Raw genomic sequence first — 23,389 nt, 5'->3', positions numbered from 1 at the left:
ACACTCTCACCGTGTTGACCCAGTGCAGCAGCGTTCTCTCCCAGTCATCTTCTCCCCCGAGTCTCTCCACTCCTCCGCTCGCCCTCACGGTCTCCATGGCTCCCACCGCCATTAAAGCATCCATCACTGCTAAGTGGGCGCTCTGCACCAATCACAGAGAGAAGAACAACTGTCAGAACACAGATGAAACACAGCCACCATTAAGGCCATCAAACCATTACGCTTCATGCAATAAAGCAGAGCAGGGACGTTCAGACGGCACGGCTAATGGAGGGAGTCTGGAGAGACGGGAGGAACCAGAGGAACACACTGCCACCAGGTGGCTCTGGGGCTTATGAGGGTAAAATAGAGTTATTTTTCATTAAGGTGTAATTGGAACAATCCCACTGATGACAAGTCAACTGCATGTTAAGTCCAACATGGATCAAGTGCTTTAATTAACATTGTTGTTAATTGACTGAATTTCCAAAAATGATGGAAAAGCTCATTAGCAAAATTAAAATATTTATAATTTCAATCAATTCTTAACAAAAAAAAATGCTAAAATCCGGTCAAATCACATTGTTTTATAATCAACGAATTAAAGCATTTGTGCTGTAAAAATTCCTGACAGATTTCCTTGTAATAATAAAAAAATAAATAAAAATACACAGCATCAATAATGAGAGAAAATATATTAGTTAATAAATAGCAACAATAAATAACTGATATGGATAAGTTTTCTGTAAGGAAATGTTTATTTAACATTTATGGAAGGAGTCTCCAGTGCCTAGATGAGTTTTCTAGTTTCTTGGTAAAATGACAAGCTGCTTTTTTTTCTTACAAACTTCAAGAGAGAGGAAAAAAAGGAGAAGCTGGTGAGGGAGCGACTGTTTATAGTTGCTATAATATAAGCAATAAGAGGAAAAAACTTGCTTCGTGGATATTCCACAACAGTAAATGTATCTATAAACTGATAATTATGACACGTCATTCAGTGATACATTTAAAAAAAAAGAATTTAACAAACTCTTACCAAGCAGGTATTTGGCATTTATTAATTTGTGATGTTTTCATACGTGTATGATCGCTTGCTGCTCTTTCTTAGCCTACTGATATCTTGTACAATCACATTGATCCCCACCAACATGTTTTCCCACGTAGAAGACAAAGCATTTCCATAAGTCTCTGTAGATAAGAGCGTCTGCTAAATGTAAATGTAAATAGACAGATGGTGAAAGAGTGGAACACTGAACTGTGTTTGTGTTTGCGTGCTGTGTTTCACAATGTAAAGTCTGAAACAGCTGCTATCAGGCACAGCGCAATAGTTCAATATCGCAAAGGAAGCGTAAAGCTTTTCTCTTCCTTGTGTCTGTTCCAGCAGGACTCCTGGTTCAGCTTCCTCTTTCTCTCTAAAATATTACAGCATGACTCATTGTGATAGATTGTTGGATCGAGCTTGCAAATATATTTCCTGGCAAAAACTTCCTTGTCCTACAAACCTCTCGTCTGTATCTGTGGTGTCAAGGTGTGGGTGTACAAACTTATGCTCGTAACTCCTCCCTTTCGAATAACAACAACAGAAATGTTTCAAATGTACACTGAATTCACATGTTCAGTCACGACTGCACCTGCTGCACCCTACACGAGTCAGAGGCATGACCTCCCACGTCCTGAGGCTGTTAGTCGTCCTCCTCTCATCCTCCCATCCCATTACGGAGAGAGAGCCTCATTAAAACACCATGTCAACATTAGCAGATCAGCCAGGGAGAGCTTCTTTAGTCCTGATAAGAGGGTTAGAGCTTTCAACACACGCTCTGCTCGCAACTCACACACCTGCTCACTGCTCCTGTTCTTTCTATTTTTTTACTGTAATATACAATCAGATCCAAACGGAAACAAAAAGTCACTCAGGCACTTCACACTTTGACCTGCTGGGAGTGTAATGGCTGACTGAACATACGCTAAGAGGTCCAGAGGTCAGAGGTCATGTACTGACACTAAGTTTACACAATACATTGTTTTGTTAACTTTCTATAACAGCAGCTCTGACAGTAGTTTCTGCAAGGCAAATCACATTATCGTTTCTATAGTAACAGCTCATATAAGCCCAATAATAATCTGATTTTGCTGCTATTTAACAAAGAAAAAACGTATAATTTTGATACGGTGAAGTTGATTGTATTTTGCGGTTTCTCAGTAAAGAAATAAGCTGCGTTTTTCTGTCTTATTAGACTTCAAGGGTTGGTTGGTTGCTGGGTTTATAACGTAAGTGATAACAGGAACTAAACTGTAAACGATCCACAACATTAAACCTAACCATAAATGGAAAAAAGTAGGATGTGTCAATCTTTAATTAACAAAAAAAAACTAATGACTGATTGCTGTGGTATAAGAAGAATAAAACACTTATAGGAAAATAATCTGTTACTAACCCAAAGTTGATTATTTTTCTAGAACTGCATGGTCCAAATTGTGTTACTTCTCATATGCCACAGCGATTTGCCAATGATGACAATCTTTAATTTATTAACGAACGAAAGTGTGGAGTTTCCACCTTACAAATTGTTACTATAGAAACAAAAACGCATTAGAATGAGTGCATCAATATGCACCTGTGATTTATGCTGCAGCTGGAACTACTGTCAGAGCTGCTGTTATAGAAAATTAATCAACAACTTCTAATTCGAGGAGTCACCTGTGCTGTGGTATAATCTGTATTACGAAATAGAAACTTATTTTACATATCTTTATCATTATACCTTAAAGTACATCAAGTAGCATAGATTTACACAAAGCTCTATTTTTAGATCAATCTAAACTGATAGCCAATAAAATTTAAAATCAAGATGCATCAAGAATTTTTTATAATCACACGTTTAGCACCCTGAGTGGAACCTGAACTGAGTCATGGAGAACCTCCACATTCCCACCACTAACTGGAATTAACAGTTGAATGAAGTGAAACGCTGGGTGAGAAGCTTATCTTGGATCATGCCTGTTACTTGGAGCTGTTTTGTACAAGCCAGCATTTGCAAACAGTCTTCAAGGACAAGCCCTGTGTATTTCCGCTAGTGGCTAAAGCTGTGCCAAGTGCTGGCCTCTGCGGATAGCCAATCATTTCTAGTGAGCTGGAGGACTGCCAGAGGTTTACTGCACCCTTCCCTTTAAAAAAAAAAAAAAAAAAAGCATGGACACACTGCAGGATGTACGGCATGTCATGCTATCTGCTGACTGAGGTGTTGGTACACACTTGACCGTCTCCCCCCTCTGTTGGATTGGCCACATGCAGTGCCTCTTGTATAATCATTAACCATGTTCGGTGGAGGAGCAGGTCAGAAAAACACATTCCTCAGCACATGCAACCAGTCAATTTGCATAAACCCATGTTTCCTTATACAGTAGGTTTATATCACATACACACACCATTTTGTGAGTGACCAGTAGACTGGTCATGTTGCACACTTGAGTGGTGGCACCAGCTGATGGGTTCAGCTCTGGTCCTGCTGCTCCATTACACAGCATTTGCTTCTGGGATTCTGGGACGAGTTATCAATCTGGGGGCTATGCTGCATTAAATAAAAATCACTGGGAGGCTGGGGTTATGACAAATCAGAAAAATATGGAAAATACTTTGAGTTTTGGAATTTTATTGGAAAAAGAGCTAGTTAGCCAAAGTTCAGGAACTTTTCTAGCTTGCAGTGCCAAATAAAATGGTTATTAGGCCTAATTATTCCTTAATTCAGAATCCATAAATCTATGCATTAGTGGAAACCTAGAGGTGGGCAATAAAACACTTTGGGGTGTCCTGTTATAGGATAATAATCAACGACAGGATGGTATAATGCAGCCGGACACAAGGCACCCCAAAGTTGATTATTTTCCTATACCAGCATGTCCTGAAGTTCCTCTTATACTGCAGCAATTTGCCAATAATTCCTTTTTTTATTAATAAAAAAATATTTGTTTATAGTTACATTTTATGTTGTGGAAAATCGAATTAGTTCCCACTGACTCATTTATCTTCAGTAACTGCTTTATCTTTACACCTTGAAATCAATAAGACAAAAATAAATTCATCTTGTCATATTACAGAGAAACCACAAACTCCTCTGAGCTGACTGTGACAAAGCGCTGACACCGGACACCTTCCAATGTCAAATAAACGCTTCCTCACAGAAAACTTCACCTTATCAATGATTACACATGGTCTTTCAAAGCGTTTATGCCGAGTGTCCACCGTGCAAGACCCTGTAAATGGCCCATTACTACAGAAATGATAACGTATTAGAATAAGTGCATAAAACAAAAACATTGATTTGAATTACAGCTGAAACTTCATTCAGAGCTGCTGTTAAGCGAAAACTAAATCAGCACCTTCTGATCAATCAGAATAGATTGGTTGACTGATTATATGTATCATAATATTTGCTAACAGAGTGCCACAACTCAATGTTTAACATGATACATCTACAACAATGAGGTTTTTAACATGGAAACGAAGGAAAAACCATTGATACAAACATCCAGTTACTTCAAATCAGCTGACTCTTGCAAATTATTGGGTAAATGTCATGATATCACTAGTGTGGTGGTATATCACCAAAACCAAGACTAGCATACACTTTACGGTTGATAGCTGGGTAAAACAGTTGCACTTTGGCTTTTTGTCTAAAACTCAACCATATCACGCTGAAAAAATGATTAAATATGGCAAAGTTAACCTGATATTCAGGCTAACAGGCTAAGTGCTGCTGACTGATCTGAAGCTCTGTGCAAACTTTCTTGTGATATTTGACTTTTTTCCCCTAACAACAATGGCTTAGTTGCAAATTATGCACATCATAAAAATGACCCTGACTTCTTACCCACAAGCTCAGTGAGAATGTCCAATTAAAAAAAATTATCCCATTATCCCATAAGAAATATCACAAAACAAAAAAAAGACATCGCAATACTTTTTCATGATACACAGCTGATCACCATATTGAAGTTCGCTGACGTGCCAGCAAAATGTCATATTTCTTAAATCCTTTAGAAACTCTAAGCCCATTTTTCATTCCTTGTCAGTACCTGCTGATGGTCACAGTGGATCCGGAGCCAATCTTGGGAAAACTGGACATCAGGTGGGAGTACACACATTCGCACATTGATTCATACCTAGGGGTAACTTAAACCCGAGAACCCTGAGGAAACCCGAGAACCCGGAGGAAACCCATACAGACACGGGGAGAACATGGAAATCCTACACAGACAGTAACTCGAGCTCAGGATTGAACCCCTACAGAAATTCTAGGTCAATTTTTTTTTAAATAAAAAGAAGGTTGTGAATTCAAATCCCTCAACTGCTCAGTTGTATAAATGAGATAAATGTAAGTCACTCTGGACTCTGGATTTTAGCGTCTAGTCTTTTATGAAGCTGGGAACTGTCTGGTACACCTGGCATCTTCTAGCTTAATAGCATTAAAATGAAACATTAAGTGACGATACACTGAATGTTCAAACGTTCATTTCCTTAAAATAGTAGCTTTGCCTGAAATGAATATTACTAATAGGTTCCCGACTTGTGCAATAGACTCATTAGACTTTATCGACACGTGGAGTCGATAAAAAAACCAGGCTTCTGCTGAAATCAATGATTTAGTGTAAAGTGGGTGGGACAGAAACAATGTGTGCCAGTGAGCTATAAACACACGGGTATGATCCGTTCCTGGGGAGATAAATTCTGACAGAGGGAAAGAAATGAAAGAGAGAAATGAGAGCGTGTACTTCGGCTCTGTTCTGCAGTACAGTAATTATTCTGAAAAGCTAGCGCATAGCAATTTCATGACAAAGGCCGTGGAATGAATAAGAGAGAGTGAGATGGTGTGTGTGTGTGTGTGTGTGTGTGTGTGTGTGTGTGTGTGTGTGTGGCTTGGATATTCGTTCCCACCCATGTCGGCCCCTTCAGAGCTCACTAAGCCAAATCACAAGTTCATCCTAATGAGAGGGTAGTGCGGTCCGGCGCTGGATCAGAGGACAAACAAGCTGCCAAATCACCATAGCAACCAACGATGACCCACAATGCACCGCTTTAGCAGCCCAAAGCGCCATCACTAAGCTCCTGGTCGAGTGAAGTCTGAGGTATATGCACAGCACACATAGCCTCCATCATGAAATCAAACATTCAGACATGAACCAGCGTTGAGCAGGAGGTCGAGCGGGGTCAGAGGTTCAGCAGGAAAGAGGGGGATTCAGGAAACGGTGCAGTGAGGCAGACTGTGTCCCTTTTAGCCATAGCAGACTCTTATGTAAACACACATCTATGTCAAGCCATCAGTATTACTCTAACCCATCTCTGGACTATAAAGATGCAGCAAAAATGTCACAATCAAATGACTTTGAATGTCTGGTGTACAATCGTGGAAAAGGTCACAACACTTTTTAGTAGATAAAAACAGCTTGTGTTAATAGAAACACATGTCAGACATTATGCTACGCTCAAAGAAGTATCTGTGTAAAAACGGATTCAGCTTATCGTGTAAAGAGTTTCAGACCAAAAGCAGGGAAATTGCTCTGCACAGGGCTAGTGTAAAAATGTTAGAAAGTGTAACTGAGGCGTCAACTGGCAGACCGAGCAAAGTTTTTCAGCAGAACCCAAACCGAGTACTGGACAAAACGCTGCTGCAGAGCAGTAAAATCCTGTAAAATATTGTCTCGGCCATAGTTCAGTGACTGCTGTTTTCAGCGCTGTTTCTGTAGCATATCCTCTGCTGCAATTTATCCAGTCACATGCATTTATGTAAATCATTTAGCTGAAGGCAGCCCAGAGGGAGAGAGAGTCATCTCACAGACTTTAATAGATTTTCATTTTAATTATCCTCTCTAGTCTGATTAGTGAACTGACACGAAACAAAATGTTTAAAGATGAATTGAGAGAGGAATACCAATGTGTAGTCTGTTCAGAGTCCGTAACTCTAGTCAGAAGTGGTAACGTAAAGCACCACTGCTACTATATCTTCAACTATTGCTGAAATAATAAGCCATATTGTTACTGCAGGCAACAGTGTGACACTACTGGTTATTTTCAGATTTTGTAAATTGGTCTAAATCTCTCTCTATCTTTCCTTTTTAAAAAATAAATAAATAAAACACTAACCACTACTGTTTCGTAAGCACTAAACATATCCGCGATATACTTAGAAGCATGCATTGTGGTGAGTGGTTACTACATGGCCCACCCTGCTTTCAGGCAGTGGATTAAATTCTGCATCTCAGCAATGTTTTGGCTGAACCAGTCGAGGCATTCATTAGGCGTTTCCTCATGCATTAACTAGACAAACAATCCCGGGGCGCAATTGGATCAAACCCAGACCCCCTGCTCTTGCGGCCCGCAGGGGAAATGGCTGTGACGGTGTGTCCATGAACATCTCTTCCTTATACAAATGGTATATTGCTAAGTAGTGAAAGCAAAACATGACTGATAACACGGTACAGCCAGATGATAGGCCTGGATCTCAAATCAGCACTAATCTACACTGATCTTTCCTCCAGTCGCAGGAGTGCTGAGGTGGGGGGCTGGGATTTACACACTACACATGGGGGAGGGAAAAGCAAGGAAAGAGATGAGGAAAGAGATGAAGAGTGAACTACAGGCCCAGCTCAAGGACCTTGATTTCTGAACATCACGTCCTTTAGGATCAGTTTCTCAACATACAATCTGCACTGTATCAGTAAATATACTGTGACCTAGATCTTCGTCTGTAGGGTGCTTCAGTTTTGGATATTCCATGTCACTCAAAGAACATTCTACAAAGCAAACAAATGATGTGATAAGACAGGATTAAGGGAGACTAGACTTCACACTAGATTTTTTTGTAGCAAAATTATATTTATTTCAATGGAATTTGCCACAGTCAGCATTTTCATCACAAGGCTTCTGACACAAATACATTTTTTTTGCACCCAAACAAAACTTTATCTTCAGTGAGCTCTGATATGCGAACTGTCATCGTCAACCAGTAGCACAACTGCCTTGGCTGCATGCTATTTTACAGACAAGACTCAAAATGGAGAAAGCGCTAATTCTAGCAGTGTCAAAGCCTTAGATTTTATATAACTCTTTTCTATATGACTACAAATTGTTCCACAAAAAGAGGTAGTGAAGTGAACGGTCAGTTAGGGAAGCTTAAATAGCTCTAGCTGTTTTGTTTTTTGTGTTTTTACTGGTTTATGGTTAGCTAGCTTGCTAGTGTATATGGAAAACTCTATTTAGCTGAACTGCAATTAAGACAATATCGCTAGCCACAGCAAAAATGCTAAGTCATGGCTTCAACGTTAACTGCATCAAAATGGAGGGTTCTTTCTACTCACCCTTTTTTTTTCCCCAAAGAGACACAAACTGTACATTTTTAGTTACAGAACACATATTAACACAAGCATTACTAGAAATAAAATATTTAAAAAAAAATGGATTTTTAAAAAAAAAAAAAAAAAAAACCATTAAAAACACCATTAAGTGAAAAACATGAACACATTAGCGGCTTTGGTTATTTGGCTATGTAGCAACGGTGGCTAAATGTGTTTGCAGTTAGCCTATTGCTGACTAGGTAATGTATTGTTAATATGATATGAAGTTGTAGACTTCAGAACAATTTGATAGCCAGAAAATAATCTTAGAGTCCAGACATTAATGTAACTGTCACTTTTATTTCTAAGCTAGCTAAAGGGGTAAACAAACTATTAGCAAATGCTTTCTGAGCTTCTCAGTGCTTTAATTTTGCTTCTTGCTTTACTTTCTGTACTTTCACTGAGGATATCAGGAAAATACACAACTTTTTATCCAGCATTTGTGACTCTGTGTATCTGAGTATCATTGATTAGGAAGCCTTGATCTTTCCTTGTCCTTGATTCCTCGGAGCACATTTAGGGAATTGATTTGTCCTTAAAGAAGGTGGACTTCGATCAATTTCCGTGTCGCAGGTTAAAGAATATGGGATCAAGAATGCAGCTTTTGTTAATGTTTCCACAGATTGGTTGATTTTTCACAGAAATCTTGCCAGGTCAATCTTTTTTTTTTAAATTGATATTCTTTACAGCTATCATTTTGTAATTTTAATTGAAATTGTGCATGACTGGAATTTATTTGGAACATTTTTTTTTTTACTTCCTGCCCAACACTGTCATTTTCCAACTTATTGTTTTTTGTTTCTACATCTTTTAATTGCTCTGTAAAGGCTTCGAGAAGGAAGATGCAGCAGACTGTTGTTGTTCCTAGACTATTTTCTCTCCACACTCTGTCCTGCTGCTCCATGATTTTAACGCTGCTGTTGTGTGACCCACTTTCTCCGACCACTACCCACAGCTGGCAGCCAGACGGCGGCCTGGGAACATGGGAAAGGCTCAAACACACACACACACACACACACAGAAGAGCCAGACCTGACGGAGTCCAGAGCTCATCATCACACCTCACTGAACCCACCATGACACCAACACTGCAGCACCTGTTAACCTGAGCAGCTGAGCACAGCGTGTACAAAACAACCAGGGAGAACCATATCCTCACACACACACACACACACACACACACAATGATGTTTAATAAAAACACAGGTCCCCCGCACTACTGTCTGATCGACAGAACAGAGGTCTTTTAGTGAGTTGGATACAGTTTTAATCGAAAAAGCAGAACAATTTCAGACAATATGTTTACTATTATCGCAACAGACAAAAGCAAAATGGCAATTACGTAATGAAAAAACACTACAAGATGTGCTTTTATAGGAAAATAATCAATGACCAAAGTAGTGTTAGGCAGCCCAGCACTAAGGGGAGTTACTGTTATAACCCTGAAGTTGACTAGTTTCCTATATTACAGCATGTTCCATTGTTTATCTGAAGAATAACACATCATACTTTTTATCCATTTATAGTTACATTTAATGAAGACAGTTTGTTCCTGTTATCACTTTCTCTGGTATCTCCCTGGTATCTCTTTTTTTCCTCTCTTGAAGATAATATGAGATTTACAGTGCAAATAAGAAACCAGAACAAAATTTGTGGAACTTGTAGAAGTACTACGAAGTCTCTATGATGGTACAGAAAAACTACAAAGGCAAAACTTGTAAAACTCCTGCAAATACAGCCTTGAGGTTGTGGAGAACAGCGTTCATACCAAGGATGGTTTTATTTTGTTTTTCATTTATTTGGAATTGTTTTACTTTCTGAATGCTTTCAGTGTTAAGAGACATTATACAACAGATCGTTCCAGTCCCCTAATTTGATTGGACAAGCGGCATTCCGAGAGCGCTGACATTTTGTATAACAGCACTGGTACATTTCACTGTTTGTATCACGCCACTTGTTTGCATTCGCTACATAAATTTTCAATTCTAGCAATACTTCTTTACACTGAAACCATTTCTACACTGACTACGGGCTGTCAGTCAGTCTGTGCATTGGCATGGCAACATGCAGCGCTCTATCCAGCTGTGGCTTCTTTGGGAACTATTTTCATTAACGGAGCAAAAATAAACAAAATATTTGGCCATAGTGTGTCTGAAATGTCAATTGCTCCATATTAATTTCTTGTTTATAGAACTGTTGCATAAAAGCAATATCACTCTCACAATCATGCAGTTATACTGAATATCAGCACGGCTCTGATCACCTGCGGTGCATATATTCAGCACAGCAGCACTCTTGCTCGTTTGATTATTGCTTAATTACTACAGTTGTGTGATTATTGCTTAATTACTACAGTTGTGTGATTATTGCTTAATTACTACAGTGCTGCTAAATTCTGGAATCTGATTGGTCAGAAGATGAATTTTTTTATCTTATTAACTTCAAATGGGAAATGGGAAATGGGAAACTGTTATAGCTGCTATAACTCTGATTATATTGTCGGCCAATTGCTGTCATATAAGAGGAATAAATAACAATAATTGTTGCTTACTTTCCTACAGCAGCATGCCATGGTCGTTTGTTTCTTATTAATGTAACAGGAAGTAACTGTTGCATTTTTGTAATGCAAAATGACAACTCATTCAATCAGACAATATGGATGTGAGACCAGTGTCCAGATGCTGGACAAAGGGAACAGAAATAACAAGAATATTGCTCATTGGAGTTGTTTCTTAAGGACATATTAAGTGGCCACTCTCAGATCCTAAGACTGTTTCTTATAGGAAAAAAACAGATGGTCTGTCCTGCTGCCTGGTGTATTGCTCGTCCTGCTGTTTGGTAAACACATCAATTTCTGTCTTTGTTAGCGATGTACAGAATGATAATTTAGACCAGTTTCGGAGATTTTTAGCTTTTTAGGTTGCATTACAGCCAAGCAGAGCTTCTTATTCAAAAATGTGAAAATATTTTTTATTTCTATTTTATTATCTAGCAGGGGAAAAACAGTAAAAGTGTTTTCTCTTGACTGATAAGAGAAACCTGGTTCTGTGATCATCTGGTCAGTCTGCAAATGACACACATGGTTCAAAACCATAATATCGTGCTTAAGTGGTTAATCGAGGATGTTCTAGGGCACGTGTCAAACACAAGGCCTGCACGACAAATCTGGCACGCAGCTTCATTTCATGTGGCCCATTTGAACTTGCAAAAAATAATAGTGAAACCGACTGTAGTACACTACTGCTCAACATTTTCACTATGAATTCACAGCAGAACCATAGAGTAGCGAAACTCATTGTAGTATTGTACTGTACATGCAAACATATCTCACAGTGCTTAAAACTATCATACAGCAGCCTTTTTCCCATCTAAGCGATAGTTACCATAAACAGCTGTACATACATGCACTCCGGTTTCTACTATGGCTGGCTTGACCGCGGTCTGAAATGCAGTCTGTTAACGCCTGTGTGCTGTGCTTGATGTAAATCACACTCACGTCTAAAAATAATTCAGAAGCACGTTGTGTGTTGTGCTAGTATGGGCGTAACCAGAAACTGGTTTCAGTGGAATGAGAAAATACAAAAAATTATAATTAAAAAATGAATCACGATTGTTTTCTTGATCTGTCAATTAAATTAAGTGTGACAATTAAGGTAAGTGTGACGCATGCGTGCATTTCAGGTGGATGTCACATAGCAGTAGGAGTGGTGATGAAACTAATTTGATTTTTATTCAATTAAGGCGCAATATTCCGTCAAAAACTCTTTATATATTTATTCATCTTTCCATATTAATAATGTTGCTATAAAATACCTTTATGACAATTCCACTGAAAAAGATTAAAACAACATGTTAATAATAGGGGAAAATTACACCTTGTATTATAAATCCTGATCTACTTTTTCTTTTGTAGTAAACTCCAGCATTCTACTTCATCTGCTCTCACCTCCATATCTCTGTGCTTACTCTGGTGAGTAGCTTTCAAACAGAAACAGGCAAAATGCATCATACCAGCTTCTCGTCACAGAAGCTGGTATCCAATAAAATGCGATTAAACAAAGGAATCCATTCATAAAAAATGGATTTAATAGTTTCTTTTAGCCCTTCTTTAACTAGAAACATCCTATTCTAATTTCAGAGCCTAGGTTACTGGTGTTAGTCGACAGAATATGTTAAATAAGTTTCTAAAAAAAGAAAAAGAAAAAAAAGACTTCGATTACGGCCCCCCAGTGCCTGGCAAAAATGCTAAATGAGTTTGACAGCCCTGTTCTAGGATGATACTGAAAGAACAGGCCTGACAAAACAAGATAACAAATGTCCCCCAACCTCCTCTAGAGAGCATTACAGCGTCCACACCGCGTCCGTTGTCTTTTAGAAGACCTGATCCTTCTAGACGTACTTCATTACCATGTGCTCCTCAGCCCAGCTCTTCAATCAGAGCCATGTCCTACACACATGAAGCCACTTAACCTTGGTGAAGTGGAGGAGGGTCTTTTCTTATGTCTCTTAATCCCTGGAATCAGAGTTAGAAACAGGTCTCGGCCCACCAACACCCCACTCACCCCCTCCATCCTTCTCTCTCATCCTGTCCTAGACAGCTGAGCTTTTATTAAAAACAATGAAGCAATCAAGCATCTCCCTGCATGTCCATTGATTTAGAGACAGAGTCTGTGTCTGCTTGGAACATCTCCAAACACACACCCACCAAACACACATTCTCTTCTCTCTGCACACATGTAATGTGTCTATAAACCACACCCACTTACCATTTTAATAGGTTTGTGCCGGAGGTCTGCTTCGGTCACTGGGACGTTCTGGTCTCTAGGGGTTAAGCCCTTTTGGCTGAGGGTCTGTAGGAGGACGGCGTTGTCTTTTGGAGTCCCGCTGGCCCCGGGGCCCCCAGCTACCAACAGGCCATAGGTTCGGCAGTAGAGCTCGGGAGACTGAAGCAGCCGCGTCACAGGGGGCTTCAGGTGCTCCTGCTCATACTGGTCAAGATAGAAAGGGTCTCGCAGCTCCACTGGAACATTGTCTATAATACACAACACACACGATGAGTTACAATGAGCACAGGTAAAGCTTAACAGTGCGAAAAATACTCAACACACTGTATGTTTTGTAAGGAATAAAACACTGCAAGATGTACTGTTACAGATAAACAGACAACAATAGGTTGGTGTCAGTTACCGTTACCACCCCAAAGTTGGTTATATATCAATAATAGCACGTCCCAAAGAGTTTTATTCCTAGTATACAACAGTAATTTTTTTAAGCTGTGTACTTTTTACCCATTTATAGTTACATGTAATGTTGTGGAACGTCCATGAAACAAGTTAGTTCCTCTTATCACTTAATTATATCAGTTTTCTCACCAGCCTATCTTTTCACTTTCTCCTGGAATCATGAAAACTTACCTGTGGTGGAAAAGCTACTGACGGTTACAAAGCACTGACACTGGAGACTCCTTCCATAAACGTGAAATAGACATCTACTAACTTACTTTCACCATGTCAATGATTATATGCTTATATATTGACTTATATAGACTTAGCTTATGTGGAGCCGTGAAGGAGCTGTTACTACAGAAACAAGAACATATCAGAACGAGCGCATTAATATAAACCTGTTATTTGCAGCTGCACTACTCTAAGATCTGCTATTATAGAAAAAATAATTAACACCAAAAACCAAAGAAAATGCCCCGTCACCTCGGAATTCCTACTCAGGAACTCGGGTGGACTTTTCAACTCTGAGTTCCTCTGGGTTCAATAGGTGACGTCAAATCAAAATGGCTGCTTACATCATCAGCAATAAACAAAGCAGCACCTCTTACCTTTAAATCATACTGTATATACAAGTATTTGCTGTAGATCAATCAACTTTCAGACATATTCGCTTGATAAATCTATAACACTTGACTATACAGTTCGCTGCTTTGAGGAGGTAAATATACATCACTCATCACAGTCAGCTTGCTAGCTTGTTGCTAACAGAATACGAACATGGAAGCGTCCATGTTTTTGTAGGTCAAAAATGACATCATTCTGAGCTCAGAGTTCCCACTTCTGAGGTAATTCAAATGCAGCATGCTCTAAATGCATGGTCGAAAATGTTAAAATACAAAATTTTATTCTATGAAGCTTTTTATAAATCGTGTAAAGCTTTACTCTTCACTACATTGTGAGTTACGAGCTTGGGAGTCACATCTGTTGTTAATTGAAAAGTCGCAGAAGGTGTGTTTTTCTTTTTCTTAAAGATGATTGAACAATTTTTACAAAAATGCAAAAAAAAAAAAATAAATAAAATAAATTTGTTAAAAAAATACAAGTGCAATGCTCAGCTCTGGTCTTCTCAAATGGGGCCAATAAGAAAACTGATACCAGGTGTAAAAAAGAAATGTAAAAAGGCGGATTCAAACAGAAATACAGCAAATAAAATTATAGAACTGTTATATAATCAGTCTGTGCTACAGGCGCAGAAAATAAAAGTAACTTGTAGAAAGAGGACACACAACGCAGCTCTAGATCAGAGACTGTCACAATTTTTTGGTCTAACGCCACCTCTGGAGTGTCACACAGTAAATTCCAACCCACTTTCACTCATCTTAGCGTGGTTTATGAGAACTCACTGACATCCATATCTACAGAATAACATTTTAATTCAGAAGCGAGGAAACAAGATACAGAAATGGAGCTTCTGTGATTTGTTCATGTGTAGATTAAAAACAACAGAAGAGGTTAGGATAGCTTACAGAATGATGTCTGAGCGGTTTTGCTTACTCAAGGTGTGTGTGGAAGATGTGTGACGTGATGGTCTTCATTAGCACAGCGCTTAAAATGAGGAGGTGAAAGGTGAAGACAACAGAAATGAACACATGCAGTGGACAAAAGAGTGACGCAAAGCTGCACTAATTATTAAAGAGGATGTGAATTAGCGGGCACCTGCACAGGACTGGTGACGAGCAGGGCAAGTTTCCATCGTGTGAGTGCAGACACACACACACACACACACACTCTGCATGCAAACACTTCTCTCACACACACACACACAACACACAAACACACACACCATTTTGAAGCTGTGGGCATAAAAATGTAACTTGAACCACTTTACCAACAAGGAAACAATGCCCCACATACACATATCATTACTCTACTATAAAGGCTGACTCTGCAGTCACAAAGTCACACACACACACACACATACACACACACACGTGTTACACGAAATATTGGCTTGGCATATTGGCTTTACTCTATGTACTTCTACAGAGAAAGATTTCAGAGCAGTTTCTGTAAACAAACCCCAAAAACAAACACACAGCTCTGTGAAAGTCAAACCTGAAACACACACACACACACACACACACACCAAACTGGTTCTTCTGCATTCATGGGCAATCAAAACCACAAGGTGCATGTAGTATGTTCCCATCTCTCTCTCTCTCTCACACACACACACACACACACTCATACACACACACACACACTCATACACACACACACACACTCATACACACACACACACACACACACCACAGGCTATGGGAAGCAGCAGGACCAGTTCTAAGGAGCACAAGGTAAAGGACACATCCTAGTCAAGGAAATCATTCTGACTCAAACAGCCCCAGCTAGTATAAACACTAGACGCCATGTTTAGTTCATGTTCTTACCAGGGGTGGACGATATGTAAGGAATAAAACGCTTGGAAGTATGCTGTTGTAGGAATGCTGTTGTGAAACAATAACGTATTAGAACGAGTGCATTCATATAAACTTTTAATTTTGTCTTGAAGCACTAATGTCGGATCTGCTGTTAGAGAAAATAAATCAGCACCTTCGGACCAATCAGAATCGAGAATTCAACAGCACAGCGGCATCGGTTTTCTAAAAACCTTTTTTTCTGTCAAACATTAGCATTTCATTCACACCCATAGTAAGTATTATGGGATGTACTGGATAAAAAAAAAAAGACTATTAAGTACTTTTACTACACAAAGTACCAGATCTTTTGGCACCAGACAACTGGAACTGTGCTTTTTCCATAGGCCAAAGGTTCCAGGTGTACTGTTGTTGGTAGAAGATCAGTACCAACATGAACTGATAGTACTTTAGTGAAGTGAAGTGACTTGTGGCCAAGTATGGTGACCCATACTCGGAATTTGTGCTCTGCATTTAACCCATTCAAGTGCACACACACAGTAGTGAACACACACCCGGAGCAGTGGGCAGCCTTTTTTTTTTTTTTTTTTGCTGCAGCACCCGGGGAGCAGTTTGGGGGTTTAGGGAAGAGCTAGCAGCACTGTTTAATGATGATGACTGGATGCCCAAAACAGTTGCATTTAATTTCACCAAAAATTGTAGCAGCACAAAAATCTTACTGCACAAACGCAAGACATAGCAGTGTGTTAACAGCATCCTTACAATGTTAACTTCATTTTGTCATTTTTTTTCCATCAACAATGGGATGACACGAAGATCATTTCCATCGTTTCACTGACAGAATGTCTACGAGCTTTAGCGTCAATAATTTTATTGCATCTAATTCAAGCTGGTCATCTAAACAGCTTATTAGACAAAAAGAACAATGTTCATTCGAGCACTGCTTCCAATTTAACTACTTATTACAACACAGTCACTTTTACTGCAATCACTCTGACTCTTCCATCATCTCTAAAACTGGAGGAAAATGAACTAGAACTAAAAAGCCAACTTTTAATGGTTTCTGTTTGGGCCGGTTCTTGTTTACAAATGTGTAGTGAGACAAATTACCTAATTAACATAGTCTGCTGTTAGCCCCACCCACAATTATCAGGACTCTTAGGTCATTAGGACCTAGTCAGTTAGTCGTGTCGAAGGTAAATACTAAGCATGGAAAAGCAGTTTTTAAAATCAGGACTAAAAAAAAAACTTACTCCATTGTATTTTTAATCTCTTTTTTCCTTTTATCTTAATTTTTTTACTTACCTTAATAATATTATATTTATTACTACTCCTTTAAACTTCCAATTACTTTATATTCTATGTATTTCATCAATTGTCTCTGTATTTGTTCATTTTATTTGTAAAGCACCTTGAATTGCACAGTATGAGTATGAAATGTGTAATGTAAATAAATTTGCTGTGCCTTGCCTTGATTTGAATCATACACCTGAAAACTTTGGTCAATGGAAAAAAGCACGATTCCAGTTCTGTTTGTACTTACTGCGGTAAAATAGTCATTGGTCATCCAGTACTGTGGACTGGAAAAAAATCTATGTATTTTAAAAAAAAAAAAAAAAAGGCTATACAGTATATAATTTGCTTGTTCCAGTTAAACACATGATAGAGAAAGACACTTTAGACACTAATTAAATAGCTCTATGTAGAGTAACTGTAAATATACGCAGTATATACGTATGTTCATGCACTGTCCACGAGCTGTGTTCTATGTAGAGCTCAAACCCCGAATGCAAAGCAGAATGCAAAAGCCACAACAGTGTGTGATGTGTGTGTCGTTTCCCTGTAGAGCATCACTGAATTAACACTCTGTGCTGCACTGTGACTAATATGCAGAGGAAAAGCAATACCTGGAAATTGTGTAAATGGAGCATGGATTTGGAGGCCGTAACCACTGTGCAAAGACAAGCACACACATTATGAGAGCAAACTTCTTAATGTAAACTTTACACAAAGCGTTTCGACTATCAGCCTCATATCACATGTCTTTCTCTCAACACCACAACACACACGGACACGGATATCTACCTGAATCAATAAGGTGATGGGTTACAACTGTGTGGTTTAGCTGTTTAACATAAACAGCATCATACGAGCCTTAAATTAAACATTACTTTAGACAAAAGCTGGAAGTGACTCAGCTAGACGGGGCTTTAGACAGCAAATATGTCTGAGAGACAAGGACAAACAGGACATTTGGCACAAGTCATGTCCATTCAATTAGCATGTCCATCATTCATCCAACAGCAAAGCACTGAAAGTGTCCAGACCCTAACACACACTCACACACACACACACACACACACACACACACACACACACATACACACATACACACACACATACACATACACATACACACACACATACACACACACACACACATACACCCTTCTGGCTGAAAATCCCTCTGTAAACTCCCGATAAACTCAATAAACTCAAGTATAAGGTCTAAGCACCAACACTGGAAAAAATATATATAAGTGACACCTAATAACGCTGATTATGATGATAATACATTGCACAAATGTAATTTTTTTTTTTTTTTTTTTTTTAAATGCTTTCAGATCTCATTTGCCTTTCCATTTTTACTGTCAACAAGGTAGCCCTGTCAATCAAATGCTGTGGGCGGGACTTTGGGAAGGACTTTTTTGGTGCTGAAGACATTTCAGAGAAAGGTATTTTTAATGTGATGGAAAATTCTCTTTTAATGCTAAAACTATGGCGCTAACTCTCACCAGATGGATACGCAGATACACAGACAGATAGATAGAACTTTATTAATCCCAGAGTGGAAACTTTTCTCATGTTTGTTTATTATTTACATTTTTTTACATTTCCTTTTGAAGCATAGTGAGCTTCATTTTACGCAAAAAATATGCTAAACAAATAAAGATTATTATTATTATTATTATTATTATTATTATAATAAAAAAAACACTGGTAAGAATATCGTTTAAAAACTTAAAACTATATAAACGTAAGTAGTATTTTAAATAAAACACATCTCCTTGCAAGATTCTTACAGATAAACAGAGAACAAAGTTGTAACTAAAACAGCGATACATTTTTATTTTAAAATAAAATACAATTTTATGTTATGTATTACGGTATTTTCCAAGTAGTACAGCTAAAACTATGTCTTACATGATATTTGTTGACATGTATGTTTATATAAATAAATACTGATGGGAGTTTCTAATAATATTTCTGAATAAAAATTATGTTGACCAGTTACTCAGTAGATATGGTTCCAGTTTAGCTGATATCTGATTTTACAAAAATACAAACATATATAAGTTAATATGCATAAGGCAAACACAGGAGGATCCAAATAACGACAAAAATGTGTGTGTACCTGCATTGACATCGGCAGATTTGTGTATAAGAGAAATACTGGATATCGGCATTCCCATATCAGTGCGTCCCTAATATGTTCATGTTACTTTTTGATGTTTTGAAAACTTTATTTTTGTTTCAGTAATTTCTGAGGAGAGCCAGAGAGCTAAACGTGGGAAATTAGGCCACTGAAACATCCTTATTGTGTTACAAAACATCCTTATTGTGTTAATAGTGTGAGCAGGAATAATATTCATCGTGCTACAGGGGAAAAGTTAATAAGACTCTAACACGATAACAAATCCCAAGCAATCTGTATTTAAGCCTAAAGCCGTGGAGAGAGCTGCTGTTTTCTCTGTGTGTAATCATCCCCTATATGACAGTCACATCAATTTTATATTAATGATTAGATCAGATGAGCATACGTTCAGAAATTCTCACATGTTTACCAGCAATGTTCTGCTCAAGCTTCGTAGCTGTATTTCCTCTATATTTGCACTGGGATTCAGACAGAAGACACACAGATGTTCTGGCAGCAAAGTTCCTTCTGTTTCTGTGTTCGTGCTCACGCACATGCGCACATCTGCTATATGTTTAATCGCAAGGCTCTCGAGAGCAGCACTCTCACTGACCACACACTCACACACACGCCTGCTTTTTATTATATCCTGGAAGTCATGTGGTGAACCGTGGATGATCCTCGGCTGCCCTGTAGAGCCTTTCGGTTTAATGTATGGATTGTGTAGGTTGCAGAGAGATGAATGTACTGAACATTTATTAGAGGTTTACAGGTCAATACAGTTGCTCCAATTCAAAACAGTGTGTCAGGAAATAACAAAGGTTGTTGGTGACTAAATGGATCCAATTATTCAGTTTTAAGAAGTCAAACACACACACACACACACACACACCTCTTTATTACTTGTGTGTTTCTCTCTCTGCCTCTCGCTAAACTGTCTGAAAGGGAGGCATGGAATTATTAATTCTATTTTTAGCGTTATTGTAATGCAGGTTTCCCTGATAAACACTTTGAAAACAGGAAATAATAGCGGCGATCAAACTCTCATGCTGTAGGATGTGAGAGTTTTCATTAAAGCAGGACCACACAGCTAAAACACACACTCGTACGTGATGTCATGAACAGACTACTATTATTAGCTATTATACTGTTTTTTAGCAATTATTTTAGCTGTTAGACTGAAAAATTGGGAGCTGAAGGAGCAAATGGTAAACGTCGGACTTCCGAGTGGCACAAAAGCTTTCACTCTATTGCCATGAGACAGCAAGCACAAATCCTGACAATGCCACAGCCATAGAGCCCTAGAGAGCAAAACCGAGCATGCTCTCTATACCTATGTGAGACAATACAGTCCTCACTGTACACTGTTGCTCACATTATAACTAAACACAGCGCTAACTCACACACGTGGTCCAGCTGAGCTGCAGTTTCAGTTTGAAATGCATTGCCAGGTTTAAGGCCTAAGAGCAACCCAAAGATTGTTCTGAATCAGATCAGGTACTGTAAAAGGCCTGTAAGTACAGCGAAGAGCAGAGGCACAAGGTCACACACGTAACAACACACCTTAAACCTCAACTGTAAAAGAAATCTCTCAAACCTCTAACCGTAGAAGGAAAAATCCACAGACCTCCTCAGTACTGACTTATTTCATGAACACAAATCCATCTATTTACATACTGTGCTCATTATTTTTTGCCTATTTTATAGGAGCTTTATAATTTCTAAAAAAAAAAAATCATAATTTCTATAAAATTGGCATTAGATTCAAACTGACATTGTTTATAGGAGATCGATTTGGACTGAACCATAATAGCTACATAAACTCAGTAATCAATATGATAATTCTGATAATGATGGGTTGTGATTTCCTTACAACAAAGCCTAAAAATCATGGCACCCCTGACTATGGACCCTGTCTGAGAACCGTGCCCTTAAGGCTGAAAGGTCTGAGGCATAAAAAAGCAAATAAGTGAACGCTGTTAATCAAGGCACAGTCACAGTGAAGAATGAACAATTTTTTTTTATTACTAAATGCATCACGTGAACCTGGTAAATTGAATAAACTGAAACGAATGACTCATCATCATGGTGTAATTTAGAGTGAGTTTCAGCTCTGAAGTCCAAACCCACAACATAAACATAAACCCGGTGACCATAACAACACAGAAGGATACGGAAAGGAGCCATCTTTCCCAAATGTTTACCGAGGGCAGAAAGGCGCTTGTCTGCTTTGAGCAGCAGATCCAAAGGAATTTGAAAAGGATTTCCTCCTGTAACACTCACCCGTGAGCTGCTGAGTCATTACAGTGACACATCGATGGGGCAAAGATGACTAACTGTACCAACCAGGAGAGTCCAGGAGAGACCTGCTGGCCTGGCCAAACTCCACCAACGAGAAATTAAAATGAAAGAGGTTGAAACAACTGAAAAGTGTGAAGATGAATGAGGATGAGCGATGAGTAGAGGAGGGGGAGGTGAGCTTTATTGTTCTCAGTCTCAGTGTTGCACCACTTTTCATTTACATGGGACGGAAAAAACCCATGCATATCTCTGACTCAGTCTACTCAAGTAACAGGGAGTCAGAATAATGCTTCATGATTTGAATTGGAACTACAGATGCAGAAACAAAACCCGAGGCTGAGTCATGCCTACAGACAATAATAATGAGGGAAGTAAAAAAAAAAAAAAAAAAAGCCATCTGCTGGGAGAAAGCGCCATCAAGAATGAGCTTAAGTATAAACCTGGCCCTCAGAAAAGAAAAGAAACACCTACACGCTACACGCAGGGATAATGCATGTAGCAAACAGCAGGCTGCTGAGCTCTCCATGCACTGAGGTGGCACAGTTCAGAGAATAGCTAGCTTTACACTGTATGATCTGCAGACTGATTTTTTTCTTTCAGTGGCAGACAAAAATTGCACAACGTTAAAGGATTCTTTGGTGATATTGGTGGTCTTAGAGCACAGAATGTGACATGCTTGTGTGTTTTAGTGCCACTGCGAACAAAGACAACCGACGGCAAAGTTCTGGCAGCGTCAGACATTTTGATTCAAATTGCAGATTTCTACAATACTAATCTAAAAGCCACCAACAGGGGGACGGCATAGGGTTACAAAAAACTATTATAACAAGTAGTTATTACACAAAGCAGCTATAAAGACAATTTTTAATCACATGCATTAAAGGTACAACAGTCGATTTTTTTTCTTAAATAACCTGGAAGATACTGTATGTAGAACATGATTTAAAAAAAATAAATAAAAATCGTGGCCTTAACAAAAGTGTATTAAGTTGCTGAGAAAACCCCACTGGATTTCTGGTCCAGAATGCTTGTTTGTGTTTGGAAGCGTCTACTGTCAGTCATTTTATAGACACTCTAAGAGCCACCGTACATCCTGGGGGCGGAGCTTCGTGAATATGGGCAGGAATCATTCAAATGTCAAACCTATCTAACCATGACAAATCTAAACTTGAAAAAAAAAGACTTACCTAATGCACCTTTAATATAATGTTATCAGGCATGACTGTCTCCTTACACTCTGAGTTGCTAAGCTACCACGCATGCTAATGGATGGAAAAATATCCTTATTACCTCAAGCTCACTTTGTAGCTCACTCATTTAGCAAGCCAAGAACAGCTCCACACTCCTCTTCTTCTCCTTTTAAATTTTTTTTCCCCAGGCATAACGCTGCTACTATTATAACGACGCCCTGGCTCACTCTGATGATGTCATCATATAATCTGACATGTGATCACACAGTCTGGTACAGAATTCGGACAGGATTTCATTAGGATCTCATACAGTGTCATAGAGTCGTGAGATATTTAGCTCACTACACGAACACAAGGCCAGAGACCTGCGTGACCCGCTCTGTTATCGATGACACTTCACACTGTCTCCTGATTACACAGCAAACGCTGAGCACTAGCGATACACCACACGTTCCA

At 38.9% G+C, this 23,389-nt stretch overlaps 1 protein-coding gene across 6 annotated transcripts in view; it reads right to left on the bottom strand.

Moving 5' to 3' along the window:
• camsap3 (calmodulin regulated spectrin-associated protein family, member 3) overlaps window positions 1-23,389 on the bottom strand; it is a 41,987-nt gene that overhangs the window by 12,579 nt on the left and 6,019 nt on the right. For all 6 annotated transcript variants that reach the window (XM_026946016.3, XM_034298512.2, XM_034298513.2 and 3 more), the window contains exons 2-3: window positions 13,134-13,399; window positions 11-142 (exon numbers count right to left, since the gene is read on the bottom strand). In XM_026946016.3, coding sequence (XP_026801817.3) covers window positions 11-142; window positions 13,134-13,399 — 398 coding nt within the window. The remainder of the gene's footprint in view (window positions 1-10; window positions 143-13,133; window positions 13,400-23,389) is intronic.

Source organism: Pangasianodon hypophthalmus, chromosome 23 (assembly GCF_027358585.1).
Source record: "Pangasianodon hypophthalmus isolate fPanHyp1 chromosome 23, fPanHyp1.pri, whole genome shotgun sequence".
Taxonomy (NCBI): domain Eukaryota; kingdom Metazoa; phylum Chordata; class Actinopteri; order Siluriformes; family Pangasiidae; genus Pangasianodon; species Pangasianodon hypophthalmus.
Note: the sequence above shows the minus strand (reverse complement) of the source record. Positions and strands in the feature narration are given on the sequence as shown.